Here is a 26530-nt window from a genome sequence, read left to right as displayed (position 1 = left end):
GGGTTTGCCGAGTGGAAAGCACTCTGATTGTTAATACTGTGTTGGCTGGAGCACAGTGGCCCCCTGGGATCGTCCGGGGTGGCGGGTGCACACTGGCGTGCCCTGCAGCTCTGCAGCACCCCTGGCTTCGCTCTCAGCGAGGGTGTGCGGCCAGCCAGCTGGTAGGGAGAGGGCATGGCGTGATCCGAAGAGATTGTCAAAGAAAGTGCTCCTGAAATAAGCAACTTCATAGAGTTGGGATTTTAAAAAATAGTTGCGGATTCTAAATATCTACAGTTAAAAATTTTTGTTTATTAAATTAAATCTAGGGGCGCCTGGCTGGCTCAGTTGGTTAAGCATCTTCCTTCGGTTCAGGTCATGATCCTGGAGTCCCGGGATCGAGTCCCGCATCGGGCTCCCTGCTCAGCAGGGGGTCTGCTTCTCCCTCTGCCCCAACTCGTGCTCTCTCTCTCTCTCAAATAAATAAATAAAATCTTTTTTAAAAAATTAAATCTGTACGTTACAACTTGACAATTTGTGTGACAACCGGATGTGGCACTCGAAGGAAAACTTCTGATAAATGTCTGAAAAGGGCCTTACTGTGCTTAGCGTACTGTCTAAACTGCATTGTATCTTTGAAGCTCATGTTGGCTTGCCAGAGATTAGAAGGGAGAAAAAGAGAAAAGGAGCCTGCAGGCGGGGGAGGTAAGGGGGCAGAGTGTGGCCAGAGCTGCATGGCCAGGAGTTGGTCTCCCATTGTGCGGGTTGTGCTTGCTGTGTTGTTCGTGTTTTTTTCTGTTTACTCCTTTTAAAACTGTCTCTGGCTACTCTTAAGGTTATTTACCTTAGGAAGGAGATGTGAATGAAGTCAGTTAAACAACTTGAGTGGATTTAAAGACATAATGTTGCCAGTGTGGACACACACCCCCATCATAAGTCAGAGGTCACTTCCCATGTGGGGGTTTCTAAACCTATTTCCTCCTTCAACTATTTGGAAATGCCAGCTAAATGAAGCTGGATATGCTATTAGAATAATATTTTGAAATGTCTTTTTTGTTGTTCTGGTAATAGACTTTAGAGCAGTTTTAAGTTCATAGCAAAATTGAGCAGGAGAGAGCAGAGATTTCCCATGCACCCCCTCTCCACACACACAGCCTCCCCGCTATCAGCATCCTCATCAAAGCAGTGTATTTGTTGCAGGTCATCATCACCCAGAGTCCATAGGGTCCATTATGGCTCGCTCTCACTGCTGTGTGTTCTACAGGTTTGCACAAATGTGTAATGACACTTGTCCACCATCGTGGTCTCATACAGAGCAGTTTCACTGTCCTAAAATTCCTCTGTGCTCTGTTCATCTTTTCCCATTTCCACTTCTGTCCTTGGTACCAGCTGATCTTCTTACTGCCTCCACAGTCCTGCCATTTCCAGAATGTCATCGAGTTGGAATCATACACTGTATAGCCTTTTTCAGATTGGCTTCTTTCTCTTGGTAATATGCATTTACGTTTCCTCCACGTCTTTTCATGGTTTGAAAGCTCACTTTTTTTTTTTTAGTGCTGGATAATACTTGATTGTCTGAATGTCCCACAATTTATTTATCCATTCACCTACTGAAGGACATCTTGGTTACTTCCAAGTTTCGGCAGTTATGAATAAAGCTGCTATAAACATCCATGTGCAGGTTTTTGTATAGACACATTTTCAGCTCCTTTGGGTAAGTACCAAAGAGCACCGTTGCTGGATCATATGGTAAGAGTATATTTAGTTTTGTAAGAAACTGACAGACTGTCTTCCAAAGTGGCTGGACTGTTTTTGCATTCCCACCAGCAGTGATAGTTTCTGTGGCTCCGCATCTTTGCCAGCATTTGGTGTTGTCAGTGTTCGAGCTTTTAGTCACTCTAATAGGTGTGTGGTGGTTTTTCATTGTTTCTTTTTTTTTCTTTAAATCAAATTCATTGGGGCATAACTTGTATACAATAAAATACACCAATAATGTACAATTCAATGAGTTTTGACATATGATATACCTGTATAACCACCACTGTGATCAAAATATAGAACATTTCCATTACCTAAAAAAGTTTTTTTTGTCTCCTTACAACCTTTAGCCCCAGGCAGTCACTGATCTGCTTCTGTTACTATAGATTAATTTTGCTTGTTTTAGAATTTCACATAAGTGGAATCAGAATATATAGTATTTTGTGTCTGACTTCTTTCACTCAGCATATTTTTGAGATTCGCCCATTTTGTTGTATATATTTCAGTTTTGATTTGCCTTTCCTTGATGACATATCATGTGAAGCATCTTTTCATATGTTTGTTTGCCATCTGTGTATTTTCATTGGCGAGGTGTCTGTTCAGATCTTTTGCTCATTTTTAAATTGAGTTGTTTTCTTGTTGAGTTTTAAGGGTTCTTTGTATGTTTTAGGTAACAGCCCTTTATGAGCTGTGTCTTTTGCAAGTATTTCCTCTAGTTTGGCTTCCCTTCCCATTCTCTTGATAAAATGTCTTAAAAAAAAAAAAAAGGAAAGAAACAATACCTATGAGTTGCTTACTATGTTCCAGACACAATTGTAAGTGCTCTTTACAAATTTTTTAAAAATTTGCAGTAAAATACACATTACATAAAATTTACTGTCTTGTGGTGCCTGGGTGGCTTATTTAAGTGTCCAACTCTTGATCTCAGCTCAGGTCTCGATCTTGGCGTCATGAGTTCAAGCCCCATGTTGGTTTCGGCACTAGGCGTGGAGCCTAATTTAAAAAAAAGCATCGTAACCACTTTACAGATGTGCAGCTCAGTGGCATTAAGCGCTTTCTCATTGTTGTGTAACTGTCATCACTGTCCGTCTCCAAACTCCTATCTTGTAAAACTGAAACTCTGTCCCTGTTAAACAATAATGCCCATTCCCCTTCTTCCGCCCCCCTCTCCCAGCCCCATCAAACTACTTTTGTCTGTATGAATTTGACTGCTGTAGGGACTTCATATGAAATCATACAGTATTCGTCCTTTCGTATCTGGCTTATTTTACATAGCATAATGTCCTGAAGATGCATCTGTGTTGTAGCATGTGTCAGGATTTCCTGATGAAATGTCTTTTTTTTTTTTTTTTTTTAAGATTTTATTTATTTGTCAGAGCACACAAGCAGGGAGAAGCAGGCCCCCTGCTGAGCAGGGAGCCCGATGCAGGGCTGGATCCCAAGACCCTGGGATCATGACCTGAGCCAAAGGCAGACACTTAACCAACTGAGCCACCCAGGTGTCCCGAAATGTCTTTTTTAAAAAAGAGAGGCTGATCAGGGTGCCTGGGTGGCTCAGTTGGTTAAGCGACTGCCTTCGGCTCAGGTCATGATCCTGGAGTCCCGGGATCAAGTCCCGCATCGGGCTCCCTGCTCGGCGGGGAGTCTGCTTCTCCCTCTGACCCTCCCTCCTCTCATGTGCTCTCTCTATCTCATTCTCTCTCTCAAATAAATAAATAAAATCTTTAAAAAAATAAATAAAAATAAAAAAGAGAGGCTGATCAAATTATTGAGGGCCCAAACGTGACCCAAAAGTGGGATTCTAGTTGCCAGTGAGGCAGTAGGTGAAAAAGAGCTTGTTGCATATAGACAACCCCTTCTTTTTTTATATATATATTTTTTTATTTTTTTAAGATTTTATTTATTTATTTGACAGAGAGAGACACAGCGAGAGAGGGAACACAAGCAGGGGGAGTGGGAGAGGGAGAAGCAAGCTTCCTGCTGAGCAGGGAGCCCTATGCGGGGCTCGATCCCAGGACCCTGGGATCACGACCTGAGCCGAAGGCAGACGCCCAACGACTGAGCCACCCAGGCGCCCCTAGACAACCCCTTCTTAAAGAGGGCTTCGTGGGCGCCTCCTCTGGGGGTTCCATGTTGGGGAGGTAGAGAAATGGTTGAGCAGAGAGGCAGGCACCATTTGTCTGCTTGCAGCCCAGGGCTTGCTGTTTACTTGTTTATTTGAATAGTTTAATAGTTCTGGGGTCTACTTTTGAGAGCTGTCATTAGAAACCAGAGCAGCGGGAATGCCATAGGAAGGAGGGAATCTTGCTGTTTTTAGTTTCCACTCTTTGGTAGCTTTTAAATTTTATGTATGTGAATTCATTGCCTATTAATGACAACAAAAACACCAATTGATATTCTGCTCTGGACAATAGCTTAATGGAGTTATTCTTTTTGAACCAAGCCATCTGATTTGCCCTTAAACAAATTGGAATATTTCTGGAGAAGTTTTTAGGAAAATGGCACAATGCCTAGCCAACAGGCAGTATATATATACAGCTCCCACCCTCAACCCATGGAGCCAGAGGTGTTTTGGAATCAGAGTAGTTTGAATCTTAGAAAAGTAATACAATGTGTGTACTGTATATTATTTCATACTCCCAGCACCCTGTAATTCAACACATTAGAATTTCTGTCATGAAATACATGAATATTCTAAGCAGGATAATTAAAGGCTACAATTAGCTCCTTCTCAGTTTGGGTCAGAATTGGCTACCAGATGATTTCAGGTCAGGGTTTTTGGACCTGTTTGTCTCTTGGAATTTGTGAACAAGGGATTGTGGACTTGTATAGGGTGTAGGGCTGCTTGACGGCAAGTCATTGTAGTAGGGTTATGAGGAGCGAGCAAGATGCTGACAGGTGGCTGTCCTCATTCAGTAGCTTTAAAGCCTCCAGCTCTAAGTCTGCAGTCCTATTTCTGTCTATTTCAGGTGCCCTCCTTTCCTCCTCTGAGTCGGTGTGGTCCCTCCAGGGTGGTGGACTCACCCTGTCCTTGGTCTTTTCTGCTTCTCTGCATTGGTGGAATTATGTCTCTGTCTCAGTCATTTCACTTGGACATTTCTCACACCTGTCTCTTACCCTTCCTTCTTCTACAAAGCTCTTGCCTTAGTAATTTCTCACCTGGACCTTGAGAGTAATTTCTTGATTGCCCCCTTCCATAACATAATTGTTGTTGTTTTAGTGCAATGCACACACACAAAATTGCACAGGTCCTAAGTGTAAAGCTTAATGACAACCCGCCATGTAATCTGCCCCCAGTTAAGAAACATTGCATGCATGATCAGCATCCCACAGGGCCCCTCCCAACCACAGAACCATTGTCCTGAATTCTGAACTAGAGATTGTTTTGTTTGCTTTTGAACTTTGTATACATGGAATACATGGACTTCAGAGAGTACCGTTGGCTTTTCACTGAATAAAATGGTTGTGAGATTAGCCCATATATTTGTACTTAGCTGTCAGTCACTCATTCTCATTGCTGTAAAGTATTCAGTAATGTGAATATACCACAATTTGATGTTCTGCTATAGTTGGACAGTGAGGTCGTTTTATTTTGGTCTATTATAATGGACAGTGCTGCCGTGAGTATTTTCTAGATATTTTTTAAGTTGGAAGACTTCTGTAATTGAAAATTCGTGATTCCTGTAGCTGTGTTTTGATGAGCACACACATTTCTGTTGGGTGTGCTTCTTGGCTCTGTGGCTGTGCTGGCTCACAGGATGTGCATATGTTCAGCTTTCGTAGGTGCAACCACTTTGGAAAATGCTTTGTACAGTTTACACCCCGTTGACACCGTGTAAGTGAGCATTCAGGTGGCTTCACAGCTTCATCAGCGTTGGCATTCTTTTTCATTTTAGGTTTTCTACTGGGTGTGTAGTGGTGGTGTTTTGTGGTTGTAATTTGCATTTCTCCTGATGACGAATGATATTGAGGATCATTTCATGTGCTTATTGGCCATTCAACGTAGTATTTTCAGAATGCTTTCCTGCAGGTTCCGCAGATGTACATCTCTTGTGTGCAGCTCACCTGACAAGTGAGAAGTGTGTGTGCATGGGCTCACCATCAGAACACCTCGGTGTGGTGGAGGGTGGCCCCATGTCAGAGCTGCCTGTTCAGAGAGCAGACCTTGCCATTCCCTTCTGGGTTATGTTTTTCTGTTCCTATAAAGTGGGAATTAATCTTTTAATAAAGTGCCCAAAGGATGAAATGCCTTACCCCAATGTCAAACATATGTAAAAACTCACCGTTTGATAAGGAACTCAATACAGTGGTCTCTCTTGTGACTATGTAATTGGCAGCCTTATTAATGATCTAGAAAATACAATCCTAGGGTGGGGAAGATGGTTGAAGGTGGTCAAAGGGTACGGACTTCCAGTTATAAGATAAATAAGTCCTGAAGACATAATGTACAGCATAGTATCTATAGTTAACAATATTCAGTTGTATATTTGAAAGTTGCTAGGTGAGTTGATCTTAAAAGTTCTCACCACATGCAAACAAAATCGTAACTGTGAAGTTATAGATGTTAACTAACCTTATTTGTGGTAATCATTTTGTAATACATACATATTAAATATATACCATATCAAATCATTACATTGTACACTTTATTTTTTTTGAAAGATTTTATTTATTTGACACAGATAGAGAGAGAGCACAAGTAGGCAGAGAGGCAGGCAGAGGGAGAGGGAGAAGCAGGTTCCCTGCTGAGCAGGCAGCTGGACATGGGGCTCGATCCCAGGACCCTGGGATCATGAACTGAGCTGAAGGCAGCCGCTTAACCAACTGAGCCACCCAGGCACCCCTACATTGTACACTTTAAACTTAATACCATTTTATATTGCAATTATATTTCAGTAAAATTAGGGAAAAACCTCCCACAATCCCAGACACTGTATTCCTTGTGCTTGGAACTTCACAGGTAAAACAAAAGTGACATCGTCTCTAGGATATTAGTCTCCAGAGTCGGTGTGTGCACCCCAGAAAGAGATCGAGATGATCTTTTAGAGTTTAGGAAGAAAATATACTTGTTATTTTTTTCATCCTGTTTGCTATTTTTTTTTTTTGTTTTATAGTGTATAATATGGTAGTATAACTTACACACATATGAATATATTGTTGCCAGATTATTTTTTTTAGATGACAATTTTTTGAGGTATATTTTACATAGGATAAGACAAAGCTGTTTTAAGGGTCCCTTTAAAAGAGTTTTGACAAATGTATGTACCTGTGTAACCAAAACTCCAGTCAAAATAATAGAATGTTTCTTCCCCAAGATCTTTCTCCTGCCTCCTTGCAGTCTTGCCTCCTCATCCCACTGCCAGTGACAAGCCCCAGGCAGTCACTCATATGCCTCCATCACTGTAGACTAGTCATATCTTTTCTAGGATTTCTTATTAATTGAATCATGCAGTGTATACTCTTCAGTTTATCTTTTTTTGATTAACCTTTCTGAGATTCATCCATGTTGCTTGTTTGGGCAGTTTTTCCTTTGTCATTGTTGAGTGGTATTTGAGAAGTATTTTCTTGTATGGACATACCGCCATTGGGTGATCCATTCACCAGTTGCTGGTTACCTGGGAAGTCTCCAGTTTGGAATATTTTGGATCATGCTTCTGTGAACATTCATGAACAAGTCTTTGTATGGACAGATGCTCTCATTTCTCTTGGCCAAATAAGCTGACAAACTTTTCAAAAGCTGTCCCACCATTTTGTACTCCACCAGCAGTGTGAGAAAGTTCTAGTTGCTCTGTATCCTGTCAGTGCTTGGTTTTGTCAGTCTTTATATCAGCCATTCAGTGGATGTGTAGTAGTAACTCATTGTGGCTTGATTTGCATTTCACTGATGACTAATGATGTGAGCATCTTTTCACATACTTGTTAGCCATTCCTGTATCATCATTGTCTTCTTCTTCTCCTTCTTTTTTTTTTTTTTTTAAGTAAACTCTAGGACCACTATGGGGCTTGAACTCAAGATCAAGAGTGGCATGCTCTGCTGACTGGGCCAGCCAGTCTTTATTAGAAGTCTGTTTAACCATTTTTAATGGGTTTTTTTGTGTTCTTATTGTTGAATTTTATATATCCTGAACACAAGTCATTTGTGAGATATATGTATTACAAATGTTCCTCTTATTTTGTTCCTTGCTCTTTCATTTTTTTTTTAAGAGTGGGAGGGGAGGGGCAAAGGGGGGGAATCTCAAGCAGACTCCCTGCTGAGCACAGAGCCCGATGCGGGGCTCGATCTCAGGACTCTGAGATCATGACCTGAGCCAAAATCAAGAGTCGGATGCTTTCCTCTTAAAGATGGCAGAAAGTCTCGTGTGTTCCGGAAGAGCAGAGGTTAAGGGCTTAGGAGGAGGGTCGGCCAACTCCCCTTGTTCCCACAGCTCACAGGTTATCATTTAGAAAGCTAATGTCTCCCACTACCCACGAACACCTCAACCTCTTTCAGGTTTCCACCCTTAGTCTCAGAAATACTTGCTCTTTATATAAGAATTTGAAATGTATGAGTGTTGAACCTAGGTCATCGTTATAAACAGATTACAATATCATCAACATCTCAAACTGCTGATTTTTCTTACAAAATCAGAATCAGGGGCACCTGGGTGGCTCAGTCAGTTAAGCATCTGCCTTCGGCTCAGGTCGTGATCCCAGGACCCTGGGATTGAGCCCCGCATCAGGCTCCTTGCTCATCAGGAAGCCTGCTTCTCCCTCTCCCTCTGCCTGCCATTTCCCCTGCTTGTGCTCTCTCTCTCTCACTCAAATAAATAAATAAAATCTTAAAAAAAAAAAAAGTCGGACGCTTCACCGACTGAGCCACCCCACCACCCCCCGCCTTTTCATTTCTTGATGGCTTATTATTCATATATTGTACATATTCATTTGTTGACTCCTGCTTCACTTTTCACTTAAAGGTGTACAATCAAAGCTCTTTGGAGGCTCCTGGTTTTCTGCATTGGCTGAAGGAAGTGCTATAAGCTGAGTACAGGGAAGAAGCCCAGGCACTGCACTAGGGCTTCTCTTACGAGTGAAATCTGGGCAAGATGTGTGTGTGCTGGAGAACCTGCTCTGGTCTCAACATGAGTGTTTGGGCAAGTTTGGGATAGAGTAATCTCAAGAGCAGTCCCACCTCAGAGAAGTGTTTCTTCTCATTGAGCACCTACTGTATGCTCCGTGCACTTGTCTGCTGCTGCTGTCCATGAGACAGAGTCCACCCAGCCGTCTGCACCAAGAGCCATGGATGTGGCCTTTCACACGAAAGAGGGCTGATGGGGTTATTTCTCACAACTAATGGAAGTCCTCATTAGTCTGGAGTGAAGCACTTAGAAACTACATAGCTTATGAAATAAAGCTCTCACATGTGGAGAGGGCCGGCTGTGGAGGCACGTGCCAGATCTTAGGCCGAGGGACACTCTGAGGGCAAGTGCAGACCCTCCCAGATACCCAAGGTGTCCCTTCCAAGCCCCGTCTGGGACAGAGGATGGTCATGGGAGGAGGTTGTTGGTGCAGGAGGGCAAGATGTAGGTGAGCTGGGGCTCCAGGCCTCAGGCCTGTGCTCCATCGTATCACTGGGCTTCACTTACAAAACGTAAATTCAAAAATGAAATTATTGAGGATTTCAAGATGGTGGCAGTAGAGCATTAAACCTCATTTGTGGGCCCTTCTGAGCTCAGCACCTGTGTGACTGAACTGGCACGTGCCCCCACAGCCGGCCCTCTCCGTATGTGAGAGCTTTATTTCATAAGCTGTGTAGTTTCTAAGTCATTTTGAAGCCAAGCGTGGCAGTAAAGTGCTTCACTCAAAGATCGGGCTCAGCAGGTGGTTCCTGAGCCCCAGTTGCAGGTGTCTCACTGAAGCAACAGGCTTTGAGTCTCTGATTAGAAGATTCATGCTGAACCTCATAAAGACTAAAACAGCCTGGCCTGCTTTAATGCACACCATCACATCACATTTCACAGGTTTTCATAGAAAACTAGTGTTTTGGCAGTTTGCAAGGTAAGAAGTTCAAGCTGAGGTGATAGGTGAGTTGCTTGAATTTCATTGCTGAGGTGTGACAAAAGTAAGACTGCTTGGGGTTTCTGATTTTTTTCCCGGTGTATTTTTCATTGTCCCGAATTGTCTCAAACTTGGTCAAGCACTCTACTTAGAACTTGTGCCCTTTAAATAGCCACTGCTTCCTCTGAGAGGCAACACGGCCCTTCCCTGGGCTGGCATTGCTGTCCCTTTGCAACCCCCTTCTGGGGCAGAGGAGTGCTCGCCGGACTCTGGGGCCATCTCCGACTGATGGTGGTGGCAGCCTTGGGCTCCTGACGGGGGGGCCTGTCAGCAGGACTGATTGTGGGGTGGGTGTGTTCCTTAGCTCGTGGCAGAGGCAGCGTGGGGTAGGGGGTGACTGATGAGTCACTGGTGAGTTTGATCAATTAGGGGCAACAGTTCAGGAAAGGCGGCATTATAAGTTTCAGTGTTTCTTTCACACAATTGAGGAGACGAGTGAAAGAGAATGGTGCGCAAAAGTGTCTCTTTGGCTTCAGTCTTCCTCAGGGCTCAGGATGAGGAACTTTCTTCCATTTTTGCAGGAAAAAAAGAAGCGTGGCTTGCTGTCAGGGCTCAGTTGGGACTGGAACCCATTTTAAACTCCCGTGGTAATGATCCTTCTTGGAAGGAGTGCTTGTTTGAGTCCCTAAGGTGGTTCTCTCTCTTGATACCAGCTGGCCGGGTTTCTCAGGCTCCTTGTCTTCTGTGACGTGGCGCACGTACCCTCTGTGCTGAGGACACTGAGGCGGGTCTCCAGCTGGGCTTCGCTAAGGGCTGGGGACGTCTCCCTGGGGTGGGGGCTGAGGGACACCTCTCACGTCATGTGTCCGCTTAACCTGTTCCTCATCCACCCCACCCACCGGCATCTTAGTAATTGGTACTGATGTCCCCTGAGCCATCCTGGGGTCTTCTTCCCTCAGCCACACTTAGCAGTGTAGCCATAGGCTGCTTGCTTCTGTCTCTGAACCCAGCCCCCTCTCTGTCCTCCCTGCCCCCAAGGGGCAAGTGCCACACAGCCTGGGCTCCTAGGGAGCCTCCTCACTGGCTCCCTCGTTCCCACTCTTACCTCCCAGTCTACTCTTCAGTGTAACAGTCTACACGTTTCCTCAAACGTGGAGGATTCTGCTGCCCTCCACCTTCTTAGTGATCATTGCTGCTCACACCAAGTCTTTGATGGCCCCAGAGCACTGTCCACCCCGTATAACACATTTTTATTAACACAGCCTTTTCCTTTGCTGGTTGTGAGATTAAATTATGAGATTTTCTCCCCCTTCACATTAGATTATCTTTGTCACTTGTTAAAGCTGAATGACTTAGAGTAACTGGTCTCTTCATTTCTTCCCCTGGAAAACAGGTCAGCAACTCAGCTTAGTGTCTCTGGCTAGTTGCGTAGGCGAAAGGATTTGAAACGATTTTCCAGACGCCCCTTTGGTATTGCTGTCGTGGGGGAGGTGATGTTTTATTGGGGAGGTCCTTCCTGTGGGCTCCTTCTGCACAAGTGTGGCTGTGGGACTCGGCTCCTACCTTCTGTTTTTTCTCTCTGCCTTGGGACCAACAGTGTCTTAAATGGGGCCACCACAGTAGCCTGGGTCCCAGAGTGAGGGAAATGTGGAGCAGACCAGCTGCTAGGTAGTGTGCAAATGATAGATGCTAGATCCAAACCTTTGCTGTGAGCCACAGAGATCTGGGGGCCATTTGTCACCACAGCAGGACTCAGCTTTGCTGGCTGGTAGATGTTGGGTGTCAGGACACTCAGTGCTGTGCTGAAGGAACATGGCTTGGGAGATGCTGCTCTGTGAGACTATTGCTGCATTTAAGATGGGACACATGTTCTTCCAAGGGGAGGAGAAATCCAGAGTATGGAATATGGTGTCACCACAGACCACACAGCTTCTTAGGTCAAATGTGAAGCCCGGTGATGGGGTGGTGTGTATATGTAACAGATGTCACCTGTGCTGGGTGAATGAGAGTATGCAGGTGTCAGGGTCACTGTGTGAATGTGGCTGTGGTGTTGTCCTGTGTACCCCCGAACTGGGTCGTAGTGCTTATGAGGCCCAGGACGAGGATCAGGAGTCAGTGAAAATTACAGTGAGGTGAATTTTTTTTTAAGATTTTATTTATTTATTTGAGAGAGAGAGAGAACAAGCAGGCGGAGGGAGAGGGAGAAGCAGGCTCCCCGCTGAGCAGGGAGCCCGATGCGGGACTCGATCCCAGGACCCCGGGATCATGACCTGAGCCGAAGGCAGACACAGAGACTGGGCCACCCAGGCGCCTCAAGGTGACATTGCATTAACTGTCAGGTGTCCTACAAAGTTGTGCTTGAAAATTGATGGGATTCTACAATATCATAGACGCCCGCAGAAGAGAGATGACGACGAGGGTTATGTCCCAGAGCAGGCCTTCAGGTTGTCAGTGGCAAAGGCCACTCAGGTGTGGACTGGTACTTCTGTGAAACACAAGCAGGTGAGCAGCTGGGAGAGTCAGATGGTTTCTGAACAGTGTGTGTGTATGTGTGTGTGTGTGCGTGCGCGTGCGCTCACCTTGTCACAGATGTCACAGACGTTCTGGACATCGTGCACAGTTCCTAGCCTGGCACACCTGGCCTAGGTCACTGAGCTTTGCACTGGATGTTTTTAAAGTTTCCAAAATAATTTTCTTTTTCTTTGAAATCACTTCAGGCTTCTAGAAAAGCTGTAAAAATAGAACAGAAAATTCCCATGTTCCCAGATTCCCCACACCTGCTTTATCTCTCTCATTTTTTTTCTGAAATTTTTTGAGAGTAAGTTGCATGCATGATGGATTTTTACCTCTAAAGTATTTCCACATGTTTCCTAAAAACATTCTCTTCCATAACAGCACAGGCACGAATGCCAGTTAGCGCTGGTACAGTAAGTACTGTGGATCTAGCCCACTGACCTTGCTTAGACTTCAGCGGTCATTTGCTGATGCCCTTCACTGGAAAAGAAAAACCAGACCTGTTTCCGGAACGGGGTCACAGTTGCATTGACCTCTCTTCTCATTTGTCACCACCCTTCAGCCTTTCTTTGACTCCTGTGGCATTGACATTTTGAAGACTACAGGCCAGTTCTTATGTAGGATGATTTGGATTTGTCTGATGTTTTTCCTCCTGGTGAGATCGTGTTAGTTATTCTTAGCAAGAAGCCCAGAGGTGAGGTTGTGTGCACCCCACCATGGGGACACTGCTGCCACTTTGAGCCATGGCGGGAGAGGGAGCATCTGCAGGTCTCTCCCCTGCACCACTGCACTACTCTGGTTCCTTCCAGAGTGGTCTCCTCATCTGTGAGGCACCAGACCGAGTTGGTGCTGTGTGGGTAGATCATTGAATTAGGTAAAATAACAAATTGTGAAGAGTTTTTAAAATTTCTGAAATACTCTTAAAAATTTGAGTGATTCCAGGGAGCCTGGGTGGCTCAGTCGGTTAAGCGACTGCCTTCGGCTCAGGTCATGATCCCAGGGTCCTGGGATCAAGTCCCACATCGGGCTCCATGCTTGGCGGGAAGCCTGCTTCTCCCTCTCCCACTCCCCCTGCTTGTGTTCCCTCTCTCGCTGTGTCTCTCTCTGTCAAATAAATAAATAAAATCTTTAAAAAAAATTTTTTTTGAGTGATTCCAGAGTTAACCTAATAATGACTGATTTGCATCCAGATGTGTTTTTGAGTAGGCAGAAATGGAGCACACTCGTGAGATTTTTCCAGCTCAGGGACTGTGTCTGAGTGATCCGTGCCACAGCAGAGAAGGATGTCAAGAGGCTCTCTGCAAATCTCATTATTTAGAGCTCTAGACTGAGGCCACTGGTGTGCAGATCTCACTTGTAAGAGTTCCCATTTCAGTCACCAAGTATAGGAGAGTGAGTACGGGGAGGGAGGGGTACCTGCAAGTCTGAATCCATGTTAAAATGATTAACATTTGTTCAAGTAAAAGAAACAATTTTTTTTTTTTAAGATTTTATTTATTTGAGAGAGAATGAGAAAGAGAGAGCACATGAGAGGGGGGAGGATCAGAGGGAAAAGCAGACTCCCTGCCGAGCAGGGAGCTCGATGCGGGACTCGATCCAGGGACTCCAGGATCGTGACCTGAGCCGAAGGCAGTCACTTAACCAACTGAGCCACCCAGGCGCCGAAGAAACTTAATTTTTTATCAGGGTCCTTTGCATATGTTTGAAACCATCAACTGTTGTGTTGCTGTCAGTTTTGATTTGTGGTTCAAGATGTGCATCTTCTCAGTTCTCAGAGGTGCTCAGTACCCCCAGGCTGCTGTCCTGTGATTCACGCTTCTGGTCGTTTTCACTGAGGGATTTGTGATTTTGCTATCTGACTAGCTTGTCTTACTATTCATTTCTTCATCTTTCCCTTCCCTCTATTATTTTGTCATAATTGTCAGGGTCTTATGAACAGATGCATATTCTTATATTGAGCTTCATTACAAAGCTTTCAGGATCACTTACATATATATAATTTTGTTTTTAAGAGAGTGAGTGTGCAAGCAAGTGTGCGTGCATGAGGCGGGGGAGAGGGACAGAGAGCATCTTAAGTAGGCTGCATGCCCAGCACAGAGCCTGATGCAGGACTCAATCCCAGGACCCTGAGATTATGACCTGAGCCAAAATCAAGAATCAGACGCTTAACCGACTGAGCCACCTGGGCGCCCCTCAATTAAAGTATTTTTAAAGAACACCTCATGTTAGGTATTGTGACGGTAGGTGTGAGACATGGGCACTCACACCCTTGCCACTGCAGGGAAGTGGATCAGGGTGCACAGACAGGATGGGCCTTCCAGCCCTGAAATTCAGGCCACTTGGTGGTGGTGTTGGGAAGGCAGAGGTCTGAGGGGGATCCCCTCACCTGGGTTTATCTTCACCTTCATGCTACTGTAGTGTTTTGCCGCTCTTTTTAGTTTTGTGAGGCAGCTAATCAAAATTATTCTGCTGTTTTTTAATTCTAGCTTAGAAAAGTCAAGTGGTGGTCCTTCACCTACCCTGAGGGGAGTGAGGATTTCAAAGCTAATAGAACTCCATAGAGAACCTGAAAACAGTTGTGGTGTATTTTGCTTTGAACATAGCCTACATAGAAGAATCATTTATATCTGTAATGTGGGTACTAGTGTAATCACAACCCAGGTAAAGAAATAGGCCATTGTTAGCACAGAAGTGTGGAAAACAGCCCTTGTCACATTATCAGCATTTTGCTAATTTTTTTTTGTTTTTAAGATTTATCTACTCATTTGAGGAGAGAAAGCGCATGTGAGCGGGGTGGGGGGCAGAGGGAGAGAGAATCTCAAGCAGACTCCCTGCTGGCACAGGGCACAATGTGGGGCTCTATCCCATGAACCTGAGAGCATGACCTGAGTGAAATTGAGAGTTGGACGCATAACCAGCTGAGCCACCCGGGTGCCCCACCGTTTTTTTTTTTGTTGTTGTTGTTGTTTTAAGATTTTATTTATTTATTTGAGAGAGAGTGAGTGGGAGGGAGGAGGAGAGAGAATCTGAAGGAGACTCCACGCTGGGCGCAGAGCCCTATGTGGGGCTCAATCCCACGACCCCAAAGATCATGACCTGAGTCGAAATCTAAAGTCAGATGCTCAACTGACTGTGCCTCCCAGGTGCCCCATTGATGGCTTTTTCAAATAATAACTCCTCTCTGTTGAAGGATACTGTTTGTACAGAAAAGCATATGTATCCTAGAACAGGTGTAACTTGATGAATTTTCACAAAAACTCACCCATGTAATCAGAACCCAGATTTAAAAATAAAGTTACCAGGATGCCTGGGTGGTTTGAAAGTATGTTTCATGGCTCATACGTGTATGAGAAGAAGCTTCCTCTTAGATGAAAGCAGAAAGATTTCATCGTTTTCACCTGTCAAGGGGGTGGGGTTGGTGGCATCAGTGTCCAGTGGTGGCCAGGATGGAAGTCTCACATGCTGTTGGTCGAAGGCTATCAGCAGGTGGCCGGACACCCTGTGTGCATGTGGGAGTTTGAGGTTCCTGACAGCACCTGCGCCTTGGAGACCGTCGGGGCAGTGTCGATCGTTGCCTTTAGTCAGAAGCCTTGGGACTCAGATCCAAGGAAGGAGGCCCTTGATGGGGCAGTATCCTGTCCCTCAGGCAGCACTCAGCTGTTTGTGTGGGCACGGATGCTGTGGGTGGCACTCCGGGAGAAGTACAAGCTGAGGACCAGCGTGGAGGGTGTGGTCTTATTTTGTGAAAAGCAGAAATAAAGGCTGAGAGACATGTATGTGCCCCATGGGGGAGGGAAGAGCTCACTGTTCTGGAGTTCCCCTGTTGGAGTTGTGCCCAGTGCTCTCTTGCTTCTGCACCACTCGGGGGGCGGCAGGTGTGTATGCTTTGCTCTGCGTGAGGCTGGCCTCCTGTAAGTTCTCAGGGTGGCAGTGGGACAGACAGCAGGGTGGACGATACTGTCTGTAGAAGTAAGTGTTGACATCTTGAAGTGGGGCTGAAGGTGGTTTGTTTTTTTCATCTTAACAAACATCTGAGTTTTTGCTAAATATTATCTGAATTAATCACCAGGACGCTTTAGGAGGGAGATGCTGCCATCTCTGTTTTATGGGTGAGAAAGCCACAGAGAGGTAACTGCTCTACCAGATGGAGGCCTGTGCACTGGATGACAGAGCTTGTTCTGACAGCCTGGCCTTCATGGTGACGTGGGTGGGGGGGAGCGTGATTTGTCTGAGGACAGGGGCTCAGGTACTATATATGGGAGGAAAAGGAGGAAAACTTACCCTTCCATAGTTGTCATATATGTTGTGCTAAAAGTTTAGTGGCCAGTGGGCTCCCAGTCACCTTCTCTAAGCCTAGAGTTGATTCAGATCTCATACCAGCAATAAAGAGGCAGGTGCAGGGTGTTTAACTGTGGTCTTCTCGTTTGTTGTAGTCATGTGATCTTGTTTTAATTACCTTTTTAATATATGAAGCTGGGCCTTTTTTAATTCCACAGGTGTAGACTGAGGGAGGAAGGAAGGATTACCTAAAAGGGTTGAGGGAGGATAAAGCTTGTGGGGGCTCTTTCACTCGGCACGGCACCCTTCGCGGTGGCTGCTGCACCAGTAGCGCATGCCGGCTTGTTGCTGAGCGGTGTTCCGTGATGCGATGAACCACAGTTTGTTTACTCCCATCAGAGGACCGTGGAGTGGTTTCCCACCTTTGCCCGTTCCAAAGAAAGCTGCTGTGAGCATTCCTGGGCAGGTTTCTTTGTGAATGTAAGTGTGTGTTTGTCCTGGCCCAGCTTGGTCCTCGTCCTCTGAGACACGTGTGTGACTGTAGGAGAGACTGCCAGGATGATGTCCCAGAAGGCTGCACTTTTTTACCTTCCCACCAGCAGTGTAGGAGAGACCTCTTCCTCCTCATCCTCACCATTACTTGGTGTTGTCAGTCTTTTAAGTTTTACCCATTCCAGCATTGAGTGATATCTCATGGCAGTTTTAATTTGCCTTGCCCTAATGGCTAGTGAGGTTGAACATCTCTTCATGCTTATTTGCCACCTATATATCTTTGGTGAAGTGTTTTTTGTGTTTGTTTTTTTAGTTTTTTGCCCATTTTCTAACTGGATTGTTTGTTTTCTTACTGTAACCTTTATAGTCTGGATATGAGTTGTTTTTTTTTTTAAGATTTTATTATTTATTTGAGAGAGAATGAGAGAGAGCACGAGAGGGAAGAGGGTCAGAGGGAGAAGCAGACTCCCCGCTGAGCAGGGAGCCCGATGCGGGACTCGATCCCGGGACTCCAGGATCATGACCTGAGCCAAAGGCAGTCGCTTAACCAACTGAGCCACCCAGGCGCCCCAGATTTTATTTATTTATTTGACAGAGAGAGCACAAGCAAGGGGAGAGGCAGGCAGAGGAAGAGGGAGAAGCAGGCTCTCCACCAAGGAGGGAGCCCAATATGGGGCTCCATCCCGGGACCCTGGGATCATGACCTGAGCTGAAGGCAGTCGCTTAACCAGCTGAGCCACCCAGGTGCCCTGGATATGAGTTCTTTGATGATATGTGATTTGTAAAAATTTTCTCCTAGAAGGTGAACAAGGCAAAAGGATGGCCTGTCTTTTTAGTGTCTTAACAGGGCTTCTGGTAGAGCAGATGTTTTCAGTTCTGATGATGGGTATGTTCTGAGATGAGAGCTGATGGCATAGCAGATAGGCTGGGTGAATCCTGTGTTTCTGGCCTGAGCAACTGGGTGATACCATTCACTGCCAAGGGGAGGTCTGGGGAGGAGCTGGTGTGAGGTCTTATTAGAGATGCCCAGTGTGGGTACAGAGGGCAGCATCAGGAAGGTGGTGAGAGATGAGGTCCAGAGTGTAGGAAATGTGGATTTTGGAGTCATTTGGGAGTGTGTAGAGGTGAAGGTCACAGGCCTGGCTGAGCTTGCCCAGGCAGTAAATGCGGACAGAGAAGCACAGAGACGCTGTGAGTCTTGGTCTGGGGCATTAGACATGGGGATGTAAAGGAGAGTCCAGTATGGATTGAAAAGGAGCCCCAAGAGGTAGGAACAGGGAAGGGTGTGGGTGCTGGGTGCCAGGAAGGAGGCAGTCACTTAGGTTCTGCTCTGTCCAGTGAGGCTACAGGACTGACTGGTGTGCCTCATGAGGGAAGTAAAGAGGCAGGGAACCTGATGTCAGTGCACTCGAAGGGGGGAGTGTAGGGGGAGGAGACCAGGCAGCAAGTGTCAAAACCTTGCCAAATGGCATCCTTTCTAGCCCTCAACTAGAGCATTGGGAAGAATTACCTTGAAAATGTCACCAGAAGTGGGAGGGACCTCTGCTCTCCATGGCACATGCTGGATCTTTCCGTGGCAGGTGGAGCTGACCACCAAGACAGGTGCCCTGGGATGGATATACAGAGGTCAGCTGAGTACCATCAGCTGGTTGTTTGGCCATTTATATACACACAAATCAGGCACTGTTTAACTGGATGTGAGACCAGGGAGAGACCAGGAGTCTGTGGAGCTATTTTTAAATTTTATTCTTTAAAGATGTTTGGCTTGCATTACTTTTTTTTTTTAAATAAATATACTTCAGTTATATCAAGGAAGCTATATTAAAGGTAAACCAGAGTATTGAACTGTAAACCTTTTCCTCCAAAATTTAATATCTCTGGCTCTTGTTTGCTCAGTAAAAAAGGTGATTGGATTCTTCAAAAGGAATGATTTTTCTTTCTTAATTAAGAAACAGCCACAAAATTACGTTGCTTAATGACCCAGATAGACCTGTGTATTTATTTGCAAAGGAATAATGCAGATTAAGTCACGTTTGAGTCTTTTTTCTCCTTATATTTGGCTGGTCTAAAGAACGTATTTATTTACTAGTGTTTTAAAGTCATGAAATGCCTTTTTGTGGTTTCATTCATTAAGCGAATCGTAACACATGCGGGGAGCTTGAAGTGGGCTTCTCGGTGGCTTCTCCACAGAAGATGAAGCTCTAGTGGCATTTGGGGACACTTGGGCTCTGTGTCCTGCTACGGGTGGGACACCATCCTCCAGTCTGGCAGATAGGTGCTGACAGCAGGCTTTTCTTTTTCAGGTGCACGTTCAGGTTCCCGAGCACAAACATCAAGATCACGTTCACTGCCCTGTCCAGTGAGAAGAGAGAGAAGCAGGAGGCCCCCGAATCCCCGGTGAAGCCTGTGCAGGCCCACATCTCGCCCCTGACCATCAACATTCCAGACACCATGGCCCACCTCATCAGTCCCCTTCCCTCCCCCACGGGAACCATCAGGTACAGCAGCTTACTTGGTGGGTGGGGGTCACCATAGGGTCGGGTTGCGGGGGCGTGCCTGCTGAGCCGTCCATGACCACATCCCAGTTTCATTCCTCACCTCCTGCCTTGGGACTTGCAGAAGCCGTCATAAGTCACAGTAACGGGCAGGAGCACATAGCGGTGCCGCTCCCTTCTGGAGTGGACACGACGCGGAGAGGGAGGTGTGAGGGCGCTGCACATGCCATTCAGTTTTCGAACACCCTTTGCTCCCAGTTGCCTGCGTGTGAAACACAGTTCCCAAATGTTCTTGGTCTTCACTTAGGGACTCTCTGTATTTGAGTTTAAGTTGAAGGGGCAGGTGATTACCATTTTGGTCTAAACTCTGAGATATGTTTTCATTTGCATTTTGAAATTTTTTAGTTTGGTGCAATTTCTTTTTATTTTTAAGATCTTATTTATTTATTGGACAGAAAGAGTGAGAGCGCACAAGCAGGGGGAGCGGGAGAGGGAGAAGCAGGCTCCCCGCTGAGCAGGGAGCCCGATGTGGGCCTCGGTCCCAGGACCCTGAGATCATGACCTGAGCCGAAGGCAGATGCTTAACTGTCTGAGGCACCCCGAGTTTGCTGCAATTTCATGTAAATTCTGATGACTTATACTTCAGATTGATGAGTTTGATCACAGCGAAGCGACAAACTTGTGTTCGTCATGTCTTAAGAGAGACTGGGTGCTTTAGGGAGCAGAGGTGAGCGGCTTTGGGGCACACTGTCGGTGCAGAAGCCAGAAGCCAGAGTACAATGGTCAGGTTGTGCTGAGCTCTCAGGGGACAGTAGCTGAGGGTCAGGTCAAGAACAGCCACGGGATCGTGCTGACGTGTGTGCTTGGAGCAGGTTAGATTGCTGCGTGTGGTTGCGGTGGAACTCTGCTGTGAGGCGTCAGTCCGCTAGGTTCTCTTGGCTCTCGGAAGAGGGGAGGCGTGATCTTGGCTGTGAGTGATGGAGATGGAGGTGCAGAATGAACACCGTGCTGCTCTCTTGATCAGGCCCCTGCCGTCCAGGTCTGTCCAGGGCACGGCTGGGCGGCGGGGTGGGGTTTGTCTCGTCTGCCCAAGCTGACGATGCGTGTGGCAGAGCCAGGGAGGGCACACGGAGAACTGGCGGGCTCTGGCTTACGCCTTTCAGCTGAACACTTCTATTTCCTGTCTTAAAAGTGAGCATCAGCAGTAGGCCTTCTGGGAGGCTGTGTGTGTGGGTTTATTTGTAAGTGGAGGGAGTGGTGAGTGGACTGGTTGTGCTCCTGCGGCCGCAGGCCTGGTGTCTTGCGTGGCAGCGGCCGTCGGCCCCTCCCTCCCCTGCCTCCTCCTGTGGCTGCTCTGCTGGCTGTCCCACTTAGCTGACTGCGTCTGCATGTGACTGTGGACCAGACAGCCACTGTGTCCATGCAGAGGCAGCCGTCGGCAGCCGCCAGCAGCCGCGTGGCCAGATTATTGCTCAGCACTGTGAAAGTATGCTAGTTCACAGAGGAAGAGGAGCAGGCCCTGTGTCCCACAGTGGGAGAGCAGCTGTGGAGGTGGCACCCCAACTCACTAGACAAGCGGCGTGGACACTCGGGGGGCCGGCGGGGGGAGGGAAACAGCTCCTGACCCAGCCTCTCCTCGCCTTCTGCTCTGTCTTCCTCTTACTTTCCTTGCTCGTCGTCCGTGCTCACGCCCCGGTCCCTCACACTGTGGCCAGCGTTGAGCGGTGTAGTGCCCTCACTGGGCAAGACAGCCGTGTGGGAGCCTGGCTGTGGACGGCCTATGGTGAAGCCGACTTGCCTTTTCCAGACCCAGCGTCCAGCCCTGTAGGGCCACTCACCTTCCCCGCGTCAGCACTTCTTACACGTTAGCTAGTCTTCAAGACGGTGAAGTGTAGGTTCCGCGCAGTCCTGCTGCTCCTCTCCCGGTACTTTGAGAGTGGTTCCTGGCCTGAAGTAAACACCCATCCAGTGAGTGCGTGCTCCTGGGGGAGCGGCTGGTACTGCTGCGGAGGGTGCCAGGCCAGGAGCGTGTCGCCCCCTCCCCTTGCCTCTCCTGCTCCACTCTCAGCTCAGGTTTTTGGAGGTAACTCCTGTTTCTTAGGTATTTTTTCCAGAAATTTTCTGTATGTTCGCAATACTTGTCTTCCCCTCCCCCCTAAATACAACTCCGATCTAACCGCACATACTGTTGTATAACTGGATGGATTTCTTAGACTGTCTTACCTTGGTGTCCTGCTTCCGTGGCTCATTCTTTTTAAAGTCTGGTCCTGCATAGAAAAGGGAACAGGAGCTCAAATGTGTGGTTTGGGGAATCACCACAGATGAGTATGGATGGCCTTCAGTTATCACCGAGATCAAGAAGCAGCACCCCAGCCCTGCCTGGTGAAAAAAAAGCACACGTTTTTAAAAATGGGTTTCTTGGGTGTGCGGCTGGCTCAGCCGATAGAACATGCAACTCTTGATCTTGGAGTTGTGTGGCCCAGCCCCATGTTGGCGGTAGAGTTTACTTTAAAAATAAATAAATAAATAAATAATCGGGAAAAAATAGGTTCCTGTTTCTGTGTTTGGGGTGTCTTGTGTCCAACTGACCTGACACATGTGCTCCAGGGCCTGATGCTGCCTGGGTCCATGTCCACGGCCTCATCCCCTCTGTGTGCTGCCTGGGTTTGGCCTGGCCGCCTTCCTCTCTCTCCAGACTGTCCCTGACCTTTCTGGTGTAGCTGGAGGCCATGTCCTTGATGGGAAGGGAGTCAGCGGAGCATGTGCTCTGTGTCCCTCTGCCAGGCTGGAGCCCTGGGGCCATCACTTTTGGTTCGGTGTCCTTGGTAAGTTCCAGAACCATCGTGAGCCTTAGTTTCCTCACTGGTGAAACAGGTGGACCACCACCCCCTTTGAGAGTTTGTTTTCTGACTATGTAAAATAACACATGTGAAGCAGATACCTGATTTCCATGTGTTTCCTGGAGTGACCCTAACCTTCACAGAGAACTAGTGAGGCCATGTTCCATAGGAAATTCTGATACGCTCCTGTTTTGTACTTGAAATCAGAACGGGTCATGGAAGCACAGTGTGACATATGTTCTGTAATAGACTGATAGCAATGACCTTTTCCCATCCACAGTGCTGCAAACTCCTGCCCATCCAGCCCCCGGGGAGCAGGGTCTTCGGGGTACAAAATGGGCCGTGTGATACCAGCTGACCTCAATTTAATGGCCGACAACTCACAGCCAGAGAATGAAAAGGAAGCTTCTGGTGGAGACAGCCCAAAGGTAAATGTTTTATAGCCCTGAAACAGAACCCAGGGGCCATAACACAGCCAGCTATCCTCACTTCATTATCTGCAGGTCTATGAACACCCCGACCAGGGCCTTTGAGAAGTGCACGTCAGAGTGGATGCATGGCTGGTTGTGGGGCCCCTCCCTATTGAGCATGTTCTTGGGGTGGGGGTCTTGAATTCTTTTGGTCATTTAGCACTGGGTGCTCCCCATTGGCAGCTGTGGACCCAGGTGTTGAGAGCTGAGCCGGTGAAAGACAAGAGAAGCCTGTGGTCCTCACAAGGAGATGTGCACTGTGGCCCAGGAAACTGTTCCTGGGATTTCGTCCTGCTGTCACAGATGTGGAAGGTTGTGCGTGCACTTTGTCTGAATGCATGTGTGCACAGAACACACATTTTTGAGATGGTCCACGCTGTGACCCTGCATATTTTTATTCTTTGACCCAGGAATGCCCCTTCTAGGGCTGTGTCTAAAGGAAATGGCAAAAATCTCAAACATTAGTTTATATAAAATAGAAAATTTAAAGCAGCCTAAATGCCCCATAAGAGAAGAATGATCAAGCAGGGGACTGTCATGCAACATAGCTAACAGTGTGGAAGTGTCCTTGGCATAATGCTGAGTGAAAAACATAAAGCAATGCATAATATTATTTTAATTACTTGTGTATAAAATGTAATGTATTTGCGCGGTAGAACACGGCATGGCCATGGAATGGATGTGCCGTAGCCATGCCCGTCTGCTGCAGCCAGGAGCCTCGTACACAAGGTGTGCTGGGCAGGGGAGGCAGGCACAAAGAGGCACCCCTCTGTAGGATTCCATTTTGTCCATTTGCCTATTTAAAATCCGTCAGAACTAAATTGTATTTTTTCAGGATGCATTCTGAGATGATAAAACTTGTAATTAGTCACGAGATTGTGATTACTATAAAATGTCATGAATAATGGTAGAGGCTGTGGGCTCAAGGGGCATATGGAAGCTTCTGGAATGTGGGCTGTGTTCTGTCTTGATCTAGTGTTGGTTGTACTGACATTCACTTTATAAAAATTTGTTTTCAGCTGATAAGGATGTATTATGGGCTTTCCTGTCCGTGTTACATTTTTCAGTAAAAAAAGTTTTTAGGAACATAGAGAAGAAAGGTTAACAGGGAAACACACTGAAGGGCATAAGCGCAGTGAAGAAGGCTTCGTGTTCTCTCCCTGGTCCCTGGGGTGGTCTCCAGTGGTGCCAGTCTGCCTGGCCCTTTTGTGTAGAGCTCAGAGTGTGTCCACTCAGGACAGACGGGGCAGAGCCCAGTGTAAGTGCTCAGGAAATACTAGCTATTTAAAAGTGGGGTGCTGGGGTTGTAGATGATTCTGTCTTTCTTCGTGGAACATGTCCGCACCGCTGGCTGTCAGGACGGAGCATGGCCTGGGCAGCTAAAGTCCATGTTCCTCTCCTTAGCAGGTCTGTCTTCCTGCCTTGTCTGTCTGTCAGTCCTCTGCTTGTCTCTTCTTTTACTCCGTTTGTGTTTATCCCTAAGCAATGTCTAAATTGCTCATTTTTCAAACCTCATGTAACAAGTATTGTCTTGAATATATTCTTTGGCAGCTTCCTGTTTGCATTCACTGTTATGCTTCGTGGTTCATTTAAGTTGATTCGTACATTCTCCAGTTCACAACCAGGGGTGGACCCTCTCCCCAGTGGGCTTATTGTGCACATGTATGTGGGGTTCTGAACTGTTACAGTGACAAGGAGCCACTTGTGGCCTGGAGTGCGCTGGAAGCAGGGATGTCCACGTTCTGCGGTGTGCACGGCGGCCCTGCACACTGGGGCGCTTGCCTGAGTGCCTGAGACGCCAGGGTCGGAGCCCGATGTCTGACATATGGTGCTCCCCTCTGTGGGGCTTCCTAACGTGAGGAGCTTCTCAGTTGATGGGATGGGGCGGTTCTGAGTGGCTGTCACTTTGGCCCTCGTGTGTGTGAGGACCCACCAGGGCCTGGGAGGGAGTCTCCTCCCCTCACCATCCTGACTCTTCACTTGATTGCTAGATCCATGTGACAGGCCTCTGGCCATGATTTAACATGTGTTGCCCTGGACTCTACTGAGGTCAAATAGCTTTTTTGTTTTCCTGATGTTTTTCATATTTGCCGTGTGGAGTTTCTCCTTACGTGGTTTTAATATTTGTTTTTACACTGCTGGTACACTTTTCCATTTGCTTCCTATAAACTTGCCAAATGCTTTTCAATCAGATTATATTGTTTTCATAGTAAGGAAAACTAAGCATTTCAGAGGAACACTTGAAAACATCAACAATCCTGAATTTTAGTGAACTTAAGTGAAAATTTTGATAACTTCAATAATCTCTCTTTTTTTTAACTTAAATACAGGATGATTCAAAGCCTCCTTATTCCTATGCACAATTAATCGTACAAGCAATTACGATGGCTCCTGATAAGCAGCTTACTCTAAATGGAATTTATACTCACATCACTAAAAATTATCCATACTACAGGACAGCGGACAAGGGCTGGCAGGTAAATCTGTTTCGGTTTGTTACGAAATGTTGCTGTGATATGTGGGTAGATGCTGATTGACAACTGAGAGAACATTTAAGCTGCTTCCCGTACCTTGGGCACAGGGCAAAGGTAGAGGGAGACCCTTTTTTGCTAAGGGAGGAGGAAGTGTTGGAGGCCACTGTCCCCACGCTCTGACCTCCACGCAGAGCAGAAGGCATAGTGGCTCTAGAAGCAGACCTCAGCCTGTGGTTTTTATGGTCACTGTCCCCACGGATGGGAAAGGCATGGATTATTTGAAAGGTTTCCCTTCAACCATTGCAGTTAACTCCCTGTGTCTGAAGTAAAGGAAAGTTAAAAACCCAGCCCTTTGCTTAGGCTCTCTTCTGTCTTCCTTATCTGCATCTGCTGGCGTACCTAGCTTCTCGAAGTCTACACAGAGATGGTTTTCAGACTTTTATCAAGGAACCCTTTCTTCAAAAGACCCTTTCCCATTGGGCCATACATGAGCACAGATAAATGTGGTGCTGCCCTGCGTAAATTGGGGAGCCCTCCTGCTTGTGCACCTGTGCTTTCAGATCAGCCCTGGGCTGTCTGGAACCTGGGCCTTCTCAGAGGACTCTGAAAAATCGGTGCATATTTCCTTGTTCAGCTTTTTAGTTTAGTTTAGTTTTTAGACTTTGACACTGTAGTTTTTTTCTTCTTCTGTGTGTCTGCTTACTGGATGTATAGTAGGATCTCTCTAATTCAGGCAATATGGGAAAGGCAAATCTGAAATACAGAATATTAAAAACATAATAAAAGAAGAAACATAGGTTTGCAGTTCTTGAATTCATTAAGTCACAAGGAATGGCAACAGTCTTCCTTTCAGGCTTAGTGAGTAAATGATCCTTTGAGAAATGTGTTTGCTGAACCATAACCATAACCTAGTGATGGAGGTGGGGGGAACCTTTTTCTGTTTAATGAGGGGCAAAAACTTTTTTCTTCCTCCTGTAGACCTATAAACATGTTATAATAAAAATAGTCCATCAGCCAAATCCTGAACATTTCCTTTGTAAGGGGTCTTTAGTCATGTAAGGGTCTTTGATTGTGGAAGGCACAAAGTAAGACCCACCCTCCCCTCCCAGCCTGGGGCATCTGCACCCTGCTTGCCTCCCTGTGCACGGCTAGGTGGCATTTCTTAGTTGGCAGTGAGGAAAATGCTGGATTTGGAG

At 46.5% G+C, this 26530-nt stretch overlaps 1 protein-coding gene across 1 annotated transcript in view; it reads left to right on the top strand.

Moving 5' to 3' along the window:
* FOXK2 (forkhead box K2) overlaps nt 1–26530 on the top strand; it is a 67449-nt gene that overhangs the window by 21785 nt on the left and 19134 nt on the right. Inside the window, exons 2-4 of the mRNA XM_035025706.1 lie at nt 19359–19553; nt 22671–22818; nt 25191–25337. Coding sequence (XP_034881597.1) covers nt 19359–19553; nt 22671–22818; nt 25191–25337 — 490 coding nt within the window. The remainder of the gene's footprint in view (nt 1–19358; nt 19554–22670; nt 22819–25190; nt 25338–26530) is intronic.

This window comes from Mirounga leonina, unplaced genomic scaffold, assembly GCF_011800145.1.
Source record: "Mirounga leonina isolate KUSES-001 unplaced genomic scaffold, KU_Mleo_1.0 Mir_197, whole genome shotgun sequence".
Taxonomy (NCBI): Eukaryota; Metazoa; Chordata; class Mammalia; order Carnivora; family Phocidae; genus Mirounga; species Mirounga leonina.
This window is presented reverse-complemented; position numbering and strand designations above follow the sequence as displayed.